General features: G+C 49.9%; 1 protein-coding gene across 2 annotated transcripts in view; it reads right to left on the reverse strand.

Moving 5' to 3' along the window:
* RBM19 (RNA binding motif protein 19) overlaps positions 1–14,888 on the reverse strand; it is a 74,427-nt gene extending 59,539 nt beyond the window's left edge. Inside the window, exons 1-18 of one of the 2 annotated variants that reach the window (XM_074159433.1) lie at positions 14,714–14,888; positions 13,363–13,545; positions 12,672–12,803; positions 12,411–12,449; positions 11,647–11,860; positions 10,292–10,569; positions 9,687–9,761; positions 9,341–9,419; positions 8,527–8,598; positions 7,632–7,832; positions 6,525–6,655; positions 6,017–6,138; positions 5,160–5,256; positions 4,607–4,717; positions 3,942–4,142; positions 3,326–3,443; positions 2,636–2,641; positions 1,049–1,197 (exon numbers count right to left, since the gene is read on the reverse strand). In XM_074159433.1, the coding sequence (XP_074015534.1) occupies positions 1,049–1,197; positions 2,636–2,641; positions 3,326–3,443; positions 3,942–4,142; positions 4,607–4,717; positions 5,160–5,256; positions 6,017–6,138; positions 6,525–6,655; positions 7,632–7,832; positions 8,527–8,598; positions 9,341–9,419; positions 9,687–9,761; positions 10,292–10,569; positions 11,647–11,860; positions 12,411–12,449; positions 12,672–12,803; positions 13,363–13,545; positions 14,714–14,749 (2,244 nt within the window). In that variant the 5' untranslated portion in view covers positions 14,750–14,888. The remainder of the gene's footprint in view (positions 1–1,048; positions 1,198–2,635; positions 2,642–3,325; positions 3,444–3,941; positions 4,143–4,606; positions 4,718–5,159; positions 5,257–6,016; positions 6,139–6,524; positions 6,656–7,631; positions 7,833–8,526; positions 8,599–9,340; positions 9,420–9,686; positions 9,762–10,291; positions 10,570–11,646; positions 11,861–12,410; positions 12,450–12,671; positions 12,804–13,362; positions 13,546–14,713) is intronic. The other variant, XM_074159434.1, reaches the window with a different exon arrangement.
* Positions 14,889–15,162: the final 274 nt, after the last annotated feature.

The following is a 15,162-nucleotide window of genomic DNA, read 5'->3' on the forward strand; positions in this document are numbered from 1 at the left end:
CTCTCCCACTCCTCAGAAACAGTGCAGAGACCTGTGATGGTTCTGGAGGAACATTATGGATTGTAGGATGCCCTCAGCCACCTTAGGGGTAGACAACTCCTGAGATGCCCCTTTCCAAAGACTTGCAGGAGGGGCTGGAGGGTGGCAGGAGCTGCAAACCATCTATTCGAATCCCTTGTAAAAATGCAGCCAGGAGGCAGAAAAAGAAGAGGGGACAAGTCCCAGTCCTCCTCTGAACATTTACATTTGTCCCCCGACCCAACATGACCATGGTCTCTACAAAGTACCACAGTCCAAAGGTAGAGGAGCACAGGCCCAGGATGGACTGACATTGCGCCAGCATTTATGGGCCATGAAACGTGGCATTTCACGTGGCTACAAAAAGTGGCAGAGACATGAACTCCCCGTTGCTTTTCCCTGTTTTGCTGCTCACATCTCACATGGCTTTAGAAACGCTACGATCCCTCACAGGTGCTCTGCTGAGGTAAAGCAGCAGAGACAGCTCAACATTGATAGCAGCTTAGATGAAAAAGCACATCTCGGTGAAACCATCGTGGTTTTATTTATTGCCTTAACACACAAAGCAGTATCACGGCCGTAGAAGTGCTTGTCCCAAGGAGAAGCATTACAGAAAGCACGGGAAATGGGAGTTTTAAAAGATTTCCCACTGCCTCCACCTGCTCCAAGGTGGAATTAAACCCCACCAAAACCATTTCAGATACATTTGTCTTAACTGATGCCTGAAACCCCAAAGCAGAGGTTCCTGGTCCCAGTCCAATCCAGTGCTCCCTCATCTCCCATTAGGTCATATTGGCTGCAATTTAACTCCTTTAAACACTTTATCCTCAGCACAAGAGATGTGGAGAACAGCTTGTCCCCTGCCTTCTGCAGCAGAGTAGAGCCCTTTCTTCCAGCCCGTGCTGGGAGTAGGGATTTTACTCCACCAGACATCTCAGTCTGGTCTCAACCACACACTCAACCCCTCCAGCTCCATCCGAGTAGACCATGCTAAGCAAAACCCAGTCCCCTCCCCTTACTTATGGCTCACCTCCTTCAGTGTGTCTTCCGTGGTGGCAAAGTTCAAGTTTTTGATGAACAAGGTACACCCAGGAATGCTTTCTTCTTCGTCATCCTCCTCTTCTTCCTCCTCCTCTTCTTCCTGTGCTGCTGTTTCCTCTGAGCCCTTTACGGCTTCATCTTAAAGAAAAAGAATAAACCCAACTTTGTAAGATGTAACAAAGCCAAATTTTGGGGGGAGCTTGCCCGCTACCCCAGCAGGAACAGGCCACTCCTCTGTTAGCTCTTTGCGGGTGGACACGGACTGAAGCAAACTCAACACACAATATATGAACATGTCCTCGTGAAAACGAAAATATTGCCTATTCTTTGAGCGTAGAAACTCCACAAGCCTGGTTCCCCAGCACTCAAGACACCATCACACCAAACCCAGCCAGGACCTGCGGAACTGGGCAAGAGCCCCAAACTTGAGCATCCTTCTGTGCTGCTGCCCTGAAGTCTCATTTCTTGCCAATATGCATCCACAGGACTTGAAATGATGGTTTCCCCATCAGCACATGGAAGGAAAATGGTCTGTTAAGACCAAACACATACTGAAGGGCAATCAAGAACTGCCCCCAGCACAGGGGCTGTGGTCTTAAAGGACTTCACCGTGGCATTCACACTTTCAGAGTTTATAATTCCCCACTCAGGCCAACAGCAACACACACTATTTTGTCCAAATCTTGCTTTGGGATTCTGCAAAGACAAACTTGTAAAAAGAAAACCAAATGATCCAGCTGCAGTTCAGCAGTTGGCTTCCTCTGGGGCACCCAAGCCCCACGGTGGAGCTGTGAGCACCTGCCCACAGCTGGGAAGGTAAGAGAAACCTGGATATTGTACAGCTGATCAATGGGCTGGTGTTCGCAGTTGGTCTTACCAAGGAGGGAGACTTTGGCAACTGCATTTTGACTCTCTCCATCCATATATCCATCCATCCCTTCCTATCCCTCTCTTCCCAACTTCTAAAATTAGTATATTTAACGCAATTAAGAGGCCTCAAAGCTACCAAGCTTTGGCACACGCAGAAGCGTGGGGAGAGATCTGTTGGATCCACTGGAAGCAGAGGCTGCAGTGGGACTAGGCTCTTATTAGCCATCAGAGAATACACACACAAGCGCATGCTTGTGCTCTCTCTCCCTCTCATCCATTGACCCACCAACCCCTTTCCTCAGCAGACCGCTTGTCTTTTAGAGCAGCTTCGTCCTCTACAGCCCAGCTTTTGCTGTGCTCGGAAGGGGCAAACCACACATCTCCCTTTGGCATTAACATCCCCCTCGGTGATTTTTCTAGGCTTAATTCTCCCTCATTTGGTACGAGGAGAACCTGCATTGGACCAGGGCTGCACAGAGGCCCGCCTGCAGCTGCATCCCAAGGCCCGTCTTTCCCCACGCAGCTCCATCTGGGTACCCTCCCTGCCCCAGCACCCAGCCCAAGCCTTTTTTATTCAGATGGTCTGACCCTCCTTGCTCCAGCCAGGGGGGTATTTGCCAACAGCGACCAGAAAAAGCCCCTCACCTTTGAAGAAGGCTCGTTTGAGGTAAGATATTCAGTGAGACAGGGGGGGACGAAGAGGTGCCTCCGTCTGTGGCCGGCACAGGGTGACACAGCCACACGCTGCTGCCCAGAGCCCTTCTGTGAGCAAGGTGTTCACTGCACATCTCCTCCTTTCCCTCTCTCGGATCCAGAGATTGGCAGCAAAGACCATTACCAGCCCGGAGCAGCCTTCCAGGAGCTCCTGCGCTTAAAGCCCTTTATCTCCAGGTAAGGGTCTCAGTTATGGGGAGATAAAGCGGCCCCGACCTCCCCCTGGCTCCAGCCTCCCACTGCATCCGAGGTGCAGAATGGCAGCCCGGGAAGAGGCTTTTCATCAGCTTTTCTCCCCCCTCCCCAAAGCTCAGAGCCCTGAAATATCACCTAGCAAAAACTACATAAAGCCACACTTCTTTTTGTTTTTTAAAAAGGATCTTCAGAGGTTTTAAATATATAGGCTAGATTTAATTTTTAAAGCCTCTGGGACGGGGAGAAAGAGGTTATATTCAGGGAGGGAATGTCACATCTTCACAATGGGAAATCATCCAGACAAAGCATAGAGTGGAGCTCGACACAAAAGAAATATATGCACAGGGACCCACATAAGGGCCGTGCAGACGACTTTGTGAGGCTGGTTCCATCCCCAAAGGGTCAGGAATATCAGCATTGCTGCTTTACACATAAAGGAGAGGCGGAACAACCAGAGATACCTCTGTCCCCAAGTCAAAGTTCTTACCAGGTGCCAGCCTTGCTTTGTCCTCCTTTTCTGGAGCCTCGAGGTTTTTTTTCTGAGGGGCTGAGCTGAAGAAGACACCCATTGGAGCCCATTCCAGATATAGCGGCACAGAATGAAACTGTAAAGAGAACACAGGGGAGAAATGAAGAGCGGAGGGCAAGGCCTGAAGAGAAAGCTCTGCTCTCAGCTTTATTTTCCTCTCGCTCTGTAATGGAAAATAACAGCAGTGGAGAAGCTGAGCACCTTTTTCAGCCAGCTAAACTCTCTTTCACCAAAGCAGAGTCTGTATCCAGTCTCACACAGGACAACAGTCGACCCTGTACCACACTCCTGTATCACAAAAGGTAAAAGAAACCCTCTCCAGGCCACCGAGGCTTTTCTAGATGTGTCACAGTCCCCTCCTCCAGCCATCCCTTGCAGGTTGAGAGCCCTACTCAGCCCCTGCTGCAAAAGGATGCAGCAGGCATCTCCCTAAATCCAAGGGACAGAGTAACAACAGTGGCTCTGGGATAACTCACTTCCCTCAAAAGTCCTCTGCCCCCCACATATGTAACAAGCACTCCTTTCTGCAGCTTCACAATGAGCCGGGCAGCTGCCTACCCCTTGCCATGCTCACCTTGGAGTAGGCCAGCTTGGTGAACGCTTGCTTGGCCTCAGTTGGCTCCAGGAACTCCACAATGGCCGTGATGCCTCCTTCTGGCAGCAGCACCCGGCCCAGGCTGCCGTGTTTGCCAAAGACATCCTCCAGCTCCGTTACACTCGTGCTGGCCGGGAGGTTCTTTACCAGGATCACCGTTTTACTCCGCTCACCAGCAGCCTGTCACATTCGGTGGGGGAAGAACGGGGAGATGGGATTTAAAAAACCAAAACCCAGTATCTTATTAACTGAAGATCCAACACGCCATGCCCTCTCACTCCACATCACTCCTTTCCAGGACCCAAGAAGGCCAAAAGCAATTTAGAAAACACTTCTTATACGATCCACACCCCCGTACAACCTCCCTGTTCCACAAACAGGAGCTCCAGATCTACCCAGGACTCCTCCTTTGCCTACAGCAAGCTGACAAGTCATACTATAGGCTATTATACTATGTATTTCAACCACCCCAAGGGCAGTCACATTTTCAAATGGACAGAACGTTTCTTAACCCATGAAAGGGTTCAATCCTGCAAGATGCTGAGGATTTAATTACTAATTTCAAAGAGAGCTGTGGACACTAGGACTAGGCCATCATCTAGAAGAGGTAGGTTCACACCGCTGCCTCCAGCTGGGCATCTCACCTGACTGAAGGAATCCAGGCTGACTCCGTTTTCAATGAGGAACCGTCGAATTTCCTGGACCAGCTCGGTTTCTCCCAGAGCGACCCTCACTGCCACGCTGTCTTTGCTCTCCTGCAGGCAAGAATATGTCAGTCATGTGTTGTTTCTGCTGCTCTCGGAAGCAGATGCAAAGGGAATTTGGTAGAAAGCTTGAAGGTAAAATGCTCCAGCTCCTCTGAAGCTGCCAAGACTCTTGCTGTTGAAGTCAGGGCGCTTCCCAAGGCAAAGTTTCCAAGAAGGATCTGAGCTTTAGAAGGTAAATTCCCATCAACTTCTAGTTATGGAGAAACGCAAAATTCAGCCACAGAAAAGCAGAGTGGGAAAGCGGGCTGGGAGTGTCACTTTGCCTTTTAGAGACAAAGGGATTGTCAGGCTCAGATCCCACAGAGAAGCTACAGCACCAACAATCTCCCAGCTTACGTGGTGCTTGTTCATGCACAAAGGAAGGCCCTGGGCATGAGGAAACGGAGAAGAAAGTGATCTCCCAGCCCAGCCCACCAATAACCCAACTCACATGATCCAGCACTTGGCTTTTGGAAGCGTTGTACTTCTGAGCAATGGCATCAGCCACGGCATTTGTCCCCACAAACAAGGTGTTCCAGTTGTGAGAGCTAGAAAGAGAAAGAAGAGCCAGGTTCAGAGTTGTGTGATCCCTTCTTCCACTTTGTCTCTCTAGTCAATGGCCCTGGGAAAAAACAGCTTTGAATGCCACCATTAGCAGCCAGAGTGAAGAGTCAGAGGGAAAGAAGGGTGGAATACCCTTAGAGAAGGGACAGGATGAGGGAGACATGACTGGAGGGCAAACAGAAAGGCCACAGTGTGGGCAGCTGAGCTCTCCTTCCCCAGAGGTTACAGCTGGAAGTTCAGATGTTGGCTCAGAGGAACACACGAGTTTTTCAACTGGTTTCCTAAAAGCACAAAGCCCACGCAAGCAAGGTCGCATTCCTTTCCCTTCCAGTTAGAAAGTATCAGCCACTTCTTTCAAACTAATTTGTCACATAGAAAGATAAAGTTCCTACAAGTTTCAGAAATACAGGTGGCCAAGTAAAGGAGAAAGACCCAACTGACCTGAAACCAATACCCTAAAGAATCACAGCATCAGACCAACTTTGATTAGACACCAAAGAAATAAACTCATACACAAAGCCATTCAAAATCACATTTCTCTCAATTTCTGCTGCTCACAACTATGAGAGCCACTTGGACAGACGAATCAAGAAGGTAAGAGATAAAGGAAACGGAGGCTGCACAGCAAGTGCTTTATTGACTCTGGTAACCTATGCAGCCCCTGCAAAGACCCTACACGTGTTCCTGCCCCTTGGGAATCTGGGAGGTTGTGCTGTCTTGCTCCAGTACAAGACACCTCCATACCTGGCACTGTTGGCTTTGTCCTTGGCCTCTTTCTGCTTTTTGTAGGAGGATGACTCTTCTGCATCTACGTCTTCAATTTTTTCCTTTTTGATTGTGGACGGTAAAAGATGCATCATTCTACCCTGGAAGAAAGGAAGGACAGGTCCAGCAGCTCTGAAATAACCCACAGAAGTTCATGAACTAAGCAGAGTGAAGGAAATTTTCTGGCACCTTTCCTAGTCAAGCAGCTGTGGTGGAAGGAGTGAACCTTCCTTCCCAAAGGAGACATCATCACAAGTCAGAGTAGCCACACAATGTGAGAGACTGAGACTCAGGTCTTCTCCACCTCTAGCTCAGGCTTTGGTACCTGCCAGACTGGTCTACCAAAAGCAACTCTGTTCCCATACAACAAAGCAGAAGAAACTCAACCTTTTCAGCAAAGCACAGAAGCAAACTCTTGGCCGTGTTACTAAGAAATATTCCGACCAGCAGCAGTCGAAGAGCACAGGAAAGCCATCAGTCACCATACCTGGAACACCTGCCCATCCATTTCTGCGTAGGCCTTCACCGCATGCTCAGGAATCATGTAGGTGATGAAAGCAAATCCTTTGGATTTCTTGGTCAGTCTGTCTATAGGGAAATGGATCTCCGAGAGGGGTCCTGCAGAAGGCAAGGCCTTTCCGTGAAAGATGTCCTCACACAGCCAGCACACGCCCTGAACTGGCACCTCCTGGCCCAAAGGAATAAAGATTTCCACAACCTAACCCTCTCTACCCCCCAGGACACCAATGCCAAGACAACCTTAAATCTGTTTTAAGTTTCAACTACAAAAGGGAAGCTTCAAGCTTCCACCTGACATGCCAAACATGAACATGAATTTGGGGTGTATCTCAGAAGTGTGGCTAGCAGGGCAAGGGAGGCGATTCTTCCCCTCTGCTCCAGCTGCCATACTGTGTCCAGCTCTGGAGTCTTCAGCACAAAAAGGACACGGACCAGTTGGAGCGGGGCCAGAGGAGACCACAAAGATGCTCCGAGGGCCGGAGTCCCTCTGCCGTAAGGACAGGCTGAGAGAGTTGGGGAGATTCAGCCTGGAGAAGAGAAGGCTCTGGGGAGACCTTACAGTGGCCTTCCAGTCCCTAAAGGGGTTACAGGAAAGCTGGGGAGGGACTCTCAATGAGGGAGTGGAGCGACAGGACAAGGGGAAATGGCTTAAAACTAGAAGAGGGTAGATTTAGGTTGGATATCAGGAAGAAATTTTTCACTCTGAGGGTGGCAAGACACTGGCCCATCTCTGGAGGGGTTCAAGACCAGGCTGGACAGGGCTTTGAGCGACCTGGTCTGGTGGGAGGTGTCCCTGCCCAGGGCAGGGGGGTTGGAACTGTACATTCTTTAAGGTCCCTTCCAACCCAAACCATTCTATGATTCACCTCTTACCTACAGCACCTAGGAATCTGTGTGATTAGTATCTCACACCACCACACCAGGTGATAAAGATGATGGGACACGGAATGTGATGGGACACATTCAAGAGCTGTGGGACACAGAGTTTTGTCCATTCCCACCCAGCAGGAAAACCTCTGCATGCACAAAGGAAAGACGTAGCCCTGCAAATCCTAGTCCTGCAGCAAATACTTACCATACTTGGAAAAGATCTTCTCCAGGTCCTCCTCAGTGGAGGTAAAGGGAAGATTCCTGACAAAGAGTCTCCCCGATTCAGACAAGTCCTCTTCTTCCTCATCGTCCCTCTTCCTTCTTTGCCATGGCTGGTTATCAGGTTTTGCTGTAACAGCTTCTTTTGGGTTATTCCTGCATCGGAATATCTCAACACATCGTCCACCTAATCCACAAACACACAGAGAGGCACATTAGATGCTTCCCAAGGACACGAGCAATCAATATCAATGCGCAAAGAGCCTGGGCTTACAGCAGTGACACAGGCAATTACAATCGCACAAGCTTTGAGCAGATTTCTGCCTGATTTAAAAAAAAGAAAGAGGAGGTGGGGGCTGCAAGAGATCAGTCGTCATAAAAACCAGGGTAACATTTGTTCGACAGCTCCACAGAGAGCTCCAGCTTTTCTGCCTGTGCCAACCTAGTCCACAGGCTTCCAAGCAGATACCCCCATTCTGTGTGGGATTTTTGCGAATGTAATTCTAGCAGTTCAGCGAAGGTCTAGGCTGAGAACAGGTTTCAAACACAGGCTTACAGAATCATTTGTACAAATCCCTTACGCTGTCCCAACCAGATTTAAACAATATCATTTTTATACCGAGAGCAAGACACACTTGCAGCACACAACAAAAAAACGAGGGCCAAAAAGCAAGACACAGAGCTCAGTCACTTGCCAGTTCTGTGCTGCTCCTGACACAGCACCTGGCTTATCCCCCATCAGCTGAGTGGAAGAAAACCACCCCTACCATCTGCCTGGGAAAAACTAGAACAAGGGGAGGTATTTCTGCAGCGAGCACTTCAGCAGCTGAGCTCCCTGCCACAGACATCAGCCACAACAAGGAGGAACAAACAGCCCTTACCTATGTATTCTTTTTTTCGCTTCAAGGCCCTTTGCACTTCTGCTTCGCTCTTCAAGTCAACAAAGATACAACCTTGGAGGAAGGAAAAGGTTCAACCGAGCATCATGTGGGGAGCGCACAACCACTAATTGGCTAATTATGGGTGAATCAGGCGTTCTTTAATATAGATTCCTATAGATAAAGTATTCAACTCCCATTATAGCTTAAATCCAGGCTGAAAATGGCCAAGTCAGACAGGAAGGCTGCCTTTTAAAAGCTTATTCTCTATGTGCAAACCAAAGAAGCCTGACTTAACAGCTGAAGTAGGCTTTCACAGGTGTCTCCAAGAGCAAATAAAAGGTGCATCCGCTGTCAGGCTGTGAAAAGAAAAGAGCATATAGCCAAGTTCCCTGCCAGCTCTGAGGACCTGCTCCAACTCCTTCTGCTGGGTACCTCCAGTAACCACAGCCTATCAGGAGACCCACCCTGGCTAAAAACTGCTCTGCAGCTGAGAGGCACAGGTCAGCAAAGCCCCTGGGTGCTGCTGCAGCTATCCCAGAGGAAGAGGCCTTTTCTTGGAATGATTTTGGGATGTTTAGCAAAGTTCTGGAGGCAGATCAAAGAAAAGGCTCCTGCTGCTACTCCTAAGGGAGTTCAGCCAACATTACTCTGCCCCGGACGGGAACTAGGGCAGGAGAGCTGCAAAGTCACAGAAAGGTCTGCAAGAATCGGGCGGCGAGCCAGCAATTTGGAATTGCAGACGGAAAGAGCCAGGGTGTGACTGAGAGCTCCTCTAACTCACAGATCCAACCCCCTTTCTACACCTGGACATTACCTGTATTCTTCCCCTGGGCGTTTTTTCCTATCCGGATTGCCACTGGCTTCAGAGGCAAGAAGAATTCATGAATCTTTTCCTGTAGGAAGAATTATAATTGTTTAAATGAGTTCTCAGATAGAGGAAGCAGCACATTTCAGACTTCTGCTTTTTATGTACACTATAAAAACACTACAAGCAACATACGACATCTCTGCACAAGGCAGTTGAAAAGTTTCCCCCAGCACCCATACAACCCTCAAAACAGCTCCGTAAGTGAAGAGAGAAGCCTCTGGAAAAGATCGTGCCGAGTTACACCCCGAGAACACTCTCGAGCCTCCCTTCCCAGCTCGGTACCAAAACTTGCCTCGGTGATGTTAAAGGGAGCACCACGAAGTTTCACCGTGTGTGGTGTGCTGGCTTCTGCTGAACCGCCTTGGTTCTGGCCAGAAGGATCGGGGAAAAAAGTGAAAAAAAGGAGAAAAGTTGAGTGTAAAACAACAACAACAAAAAAAAAAATCAGAGCACAACAAGCTGGTCTTGTCCAACAAACAGGAGGCTGAAAAAGGGGAGAGAATATCAAGAGATTCTCCCAACTGCATGAGCCTGGGCAGAAGATGCCAATGAAGGTACAAGGTTTGGCTGGGGGAGTCAAATCCAGTTGCTAAAAAACTGAGTTCTGCAGAACAGCCTTTGCTGCAGAGACAGACAGACACGGGAAAACCAGCAAAGCCTCTGGAAAGGGCACTGGCAGCACTGGTTTGGAAGCCCCTTCTTCCGTGAATTCAATCAGCACTAAGAGGAGATCCAGCAAACTTTTTTCATGGCTCCTGCCCAGCGAACCAAGAAAGCTGGTACCTATGGGGTCCCACAGACATCAAGCTTTCAGCTCACCCCTGGAGTGACCGACAGACACACACTATCCCATAAAGCTCCTGCTCTACATAAGACAGAAGTCTAATTCTGCTATACCTCTAGCGTGGAGCCTTTCTTCTTCTTCTTCTTCTTCTCCGCTGGCGTCTCTTGCTGTGTTTGTTGGGCTTTTGGCTTCCCCCTTTTATCTGTGTGGGTACCAATGGTTTCTGCAATGCCCGAATCCTCCTCGCTCTCACTTTCCTCTTCCACCTCCTCACTCTCTGTTTCTTCCTCTGAACTGGATGAGGAGGAAGAATCCTTCACCACTTTAGATTTCAGGTAATCCATATCCGAGAGCTCTTTGCTGGTAGCTGCCTTCTTCCCTCCTTTCTTTGCTGTCAGAGAGGAGAGACCAGAGAAGTTTTGCAGACAGAAGCCACTGCTCTTCTCCCAGACAGGTAAAAGCTGAGAACAGGCACAATCACAAGAACCACTTCCCTCTCGTCTCCCCGAAGAAAGGCTTGAGAAGAGCAGAGCAATTTTAACTCAGCAATTCCAGACTGACATGTCTGGATGATTATTTTTCAAAGCAACAGTTCACATATCAAACAAATTAGAAAGAACTTCAAGGAACTCCATGACAGAGCATTTTGTCTCAATTTTAACCAAACACTTCAAATAGGCCCCAGAGAAGGTTTTCAGTTGTTCAGTTTTGTTTTGCAAGGTAAAGGACAGAGGAAGCTGTTTCTCCAAAACACTCCTCCCCACCAAAGATCATTTTAATTACCCAAACAGAGTGAAAAGCAGTAGGGAAATGCTATTTACTCCAAAAGAACAGCATAAGGAAACACCATACAAGGAGGGAGAAAGGCTCCAAAACCACCACTGGGTTCTAAAAAGACATACACCAGACTGCAGCCCAGAGTTCTCAGTCTAAGTTAACCCCCTACTCCACTGGATACGGTTTTCCTTTCAGGATCCAAGACACTGAACTCTGTCCCTTCCCATCAACCCTGACACAAGGCCCAAGGACACAACGACGTTTCCAGGAATAAGCATTAAGGGCAGAGCAGACAAGTTCACAGACATCAGCTACAGGTTACTAAATAAACAGAAACCTCATCCAGCTCTGGAAATCCTGGCGATGAAAGCGGCTGCAGGCTAGGAGAGCATTTAAGGGAAAGAAGCAAATGTTTGCCCTGTTACTCTTCCCTAGACACTGACTTAAGGACCCAGGGAAAAGCATAAATGCCATCCCCTTAATATCAGAAACTGCGTTTCCCATGTTTCCCCAAATTTGGGAAAACAACATATACATCCACAGCACACAGAATGAGTCTCATGGTTGAGAAACCACCTTCCGGATTACACCGTCTCCATTTGGAGGCGGGACTCTGGGTCAAGTCCGATCACACCTGCTCCTGCATTCACCATGACAAAGACAAGCAAAGGGTGACAGTTCCTTTCGGTACCTTTCATTTCCTCCTCATCTTCAGAGGGTTCATCCCCATCCTCCCCCTCGCTCAGCTCCTCAGACTCATCTGAATCAAAGTTGAGATAATCAGCTGCTGGCTTTGATTTTCCCTTCTTGGGCTCCTCTGCCAAAGTGTCATTAGCCCAAGTGGCCACCTGAGACCGTTTCTGGTGAACCACCAAGAACTCCTGGAATTTCTTATCTTCTTCCAGCTGTTGAAAAAGAAACCAAGCAGAGAAGCGGTGAAGACAGACACAGGAGAGCTAGTAGTAAGTTTTAATACAAAGATATCATCTCATTTCCAGCAATGTCAAAAAATCCTTAAGATCCTAAAATCCCTAAGATTCTTTCCCCAAAATCCCTAAGATCCACTTTACACTCACGAGGAGACCACCTAAAGTGAGTAAAGATCTCAAGATCTCCTAGTCCTACTCTTTATTTTTTTGTAATTTATGCTTAGAAAGCACTTTAAAGAAAACAAAACATTAAAAAATTAAGCGTGACAAAACGTACATATGGTTAAAAACCAGAACTGCTGAAACGGGGTTGTCCTGGACCCAGTGTGTGGTCACAGAGGAGCAGCTGACAACTAAAAAAACTGGTCCCCAGTGTTGGGGTTGTTAAAAATCAGAGTTTCTTACAGTGAAATTGGGCTGTCACAGAGCTGGTTAAATCACACACCTTGCCTGAATTAACAGCACTGGAAGCAGTACAGGAAAGTTATTCAGCTCTTGATGGGACTGCAATTCAGCCTCAACTCACCTCCTTTAAGTTTTCCGCTGGATCTTTCTTCTTTTTATCCTAGGAAGAGAAATCATTTTTAGAAAGGCTTATTAGAAGCGCAGCCAGGATCATTTCTCAGGTAGAGAAGTAACACAGATCCTAAGGCAGAAAATACCAGAACCAAGACTCCAACATCCGCTGTCCCAACTACTCTGTCCCCTTCTCCACACACCAGGCTACGCTTCTCTCTGCCAAGTCACTGTCACGCACCAGGGCCTTCAGGAAACAAGCAAAACTCACTTTCTTTGTGCCTGCAGGAGCTGCACTTGCCACAGGTTTCTCAGGCTGTTTTTCTGAGGCAGGAGCCTTCTGAGAGTGCTTACTCCATGCTTTGGGTTTTGAAGGGTCACCAAAAGACTTGCATAACTCGACCTGAAAAAAATCAATCAGATCTTTACTTAAACATACATTCAACAGTCTGGTTCTGTAATTGCTGGATAAACCACGTTCAGGAACGTTTCTTAGAACCCTGACAGGACGGAGGCGGGATGTGCAGGAGAAGAACAGGCAACTTCATACACAGACACTCATTTTAAAAGCACAGAGCTACATTTTCACTCATCATGGGGAAGTCCGTTGTGCTTATTTAAGCACAGTCAAGTAAGTTGTCCTGTTTATCGTGAATCATTCTCTGCCCAGAACAACAGAAGAATGACTTGAAATGAAAAAGTGAGCTCAAGTTCAGAAGTTCAGATTAAGACAGCTCAAACCCTGACAATGTTGTTCCAGCCAGCACTGAAATCACTGCTAGTGCACAAACGCAGCCCATCTAACTCCAGCAATGAGGTCTGGCATCGAGCTTTGCTGTTTTTCCGCAAAGGACTTAACCTTTAGGCTTTCCTGGCCCCTGGCTGTTCACCTCTCAGACCACCAAAATCTCCAATGAGATTTCTGAAGAATCAAAAGGAGATATTTTAAAATATCAACTCACTGTGACTCTGGAGGTGTCTATGAAACTCCTGTTGAAATGGTTCAGTGCTGCTTGAGCTTCATCTTCAGACTTGTAGCCAATGAAGCCGAATTTCCGGAACTTGCCATCTTTGGTGAACTTCAAGCAACAATCGGTCAGCGTGCCGAAGGCGGCAAACAATTTCCGAAAGCGATCTTCCTTCATCTGGGAAACGAGGAAGGACAACAGGAAGGCAAATCAGCAACGCAGGGAGAGACGTTTCGCATCCAAAGCAAAGCATTTGCTACCAGAGGGCTTCCCAAGTGCTGCAGGAACCACACCGTATTGTAGCAACGCTGATGAAAAAACCCCACACATCAGCTACCAAACCCCTTCATTTTCATCCCATCCCCATCATCGGGGACTGTAGCAATACAAGAGGGGGAATAGTTTTAAACTGAAAGACGGGAGACTTAGATGAGATCTTAGGAAAAAATTCTTTGCTGTGAGGGTGGTGAGACCCTGGCCCGGGTTGCCCAGAGAAGCTGTGGCTGCCCCATCCCTGGAGGGGTTCAAAGCCAGGTTGGAGGGGGCTTTGACCAACCTGGTGTGGTGGGAGGTGTCCCTGCCCAGGGCAAGGGGGTGGAACTGGGTGGTCTTTAGGGTCCTTTCCAGCCCAAGCCATTCCATGATTCTATGACCTCCTCCATGAATCCACTACATGTACAAATCTCTGGCCGCAGTGTCCCCACAGCTAAAGGCTGCACCCAGCTCTCCGGGAGCCCAGGGCCCCGCAGCACTGTCCTGCCACAGCCAAGCCCCCAGGTCAACCACAGGCATGGTGACATGCTCACGGGGGACCCAGATGGCAGCAGAGCAGCACGGTGCACACCTGTGTCCAGCTCCTGGAGAGCGAGACGAGGGCAGTGACCACAACAAGCTCTGCTCCCCCACCCTGAGGGGCTGCCAGCTCCCCTCCCCTGGGCCACCTCCCCAGCCCACTCTGCCCCCTCCGCCCCGGCGCACCTCCCTGCCCAGAGTCCCTCACCAGCCGACCCCCAGGGGTGCCTCCCCGCTCTCCCACAAGGTCAACCCCCCCCAGTACGTGTCCCCATTAGAGCCTCTTCCCCCGGGACACCTCCCGGGTCCCCCCACAACACACCTTCCCCTCCCCCAACACACCTTCCTCCCACACACCACGAACCGAGGACTCCCCCAGGGAATCTCCCCCCTCACCCCCGTCCCCAACACACCGAGGACCCCCTCCCATCCCCTCTCGGGGCCTCTCCCCGCCCAGGAGCCCGCGTCTCCCCGGGGCGTCCCCTCAGACCCATCTCTAGGCCCGTCAGGCCCCTTCCACCCCGCAGACGCCCCAACCGTGCGGCGGCCTCACCCCATTGGGGAGGTTCTTCACGATAAGCCGCGACATGGCGGCGACAGACCCCAGGCGGCGACAGTAAACCAGCCGAGACAGCGCAAGACCCCGCCGCGCTCAGCGCCGTACACGCCGCTCGGAGGGCGCCGCCATCTTTCCTCCCGAGTCACGTGGGCGCGGGGCTGCCGCGCGCAGGCGCCAGGGGCGGGGCCCGCATCCTGGCAACGGGCCCCTAGCAACGGGCCCCTAGCAACGGGAGGACCCCCCCGGGGGGGACAACGGGGAGCATCACCGGAGCATCAAGCGGGCAGGGACCGGCAGTGCAGGGGGGAGAATGGGGCGGGGGGGGTGGCAGGGAGGGGGACTAGGGGCCCCCCCGCGGGGAGAGCCGGCAGCGCCTCCCCGGGGGAGTCACCCCGCGTCCCCCCCCGGCCGCCGTTGGAACCCCCTCGGTGATGCCGTGTGTG

Source organism: Numenius arquata, chromosome 16, assembly GCF_964106895.1.
Source record: "Numenius arquata chromosome 16, bNumArq3.hap1.1, whole genome shotgun sequence".
Classification (NCBI taxonomy): Eukaryota; Metazoa; Chordata; class Aves; order Charadriiformes; family Scolopacidae; genus Numenius; species Numenius arquata.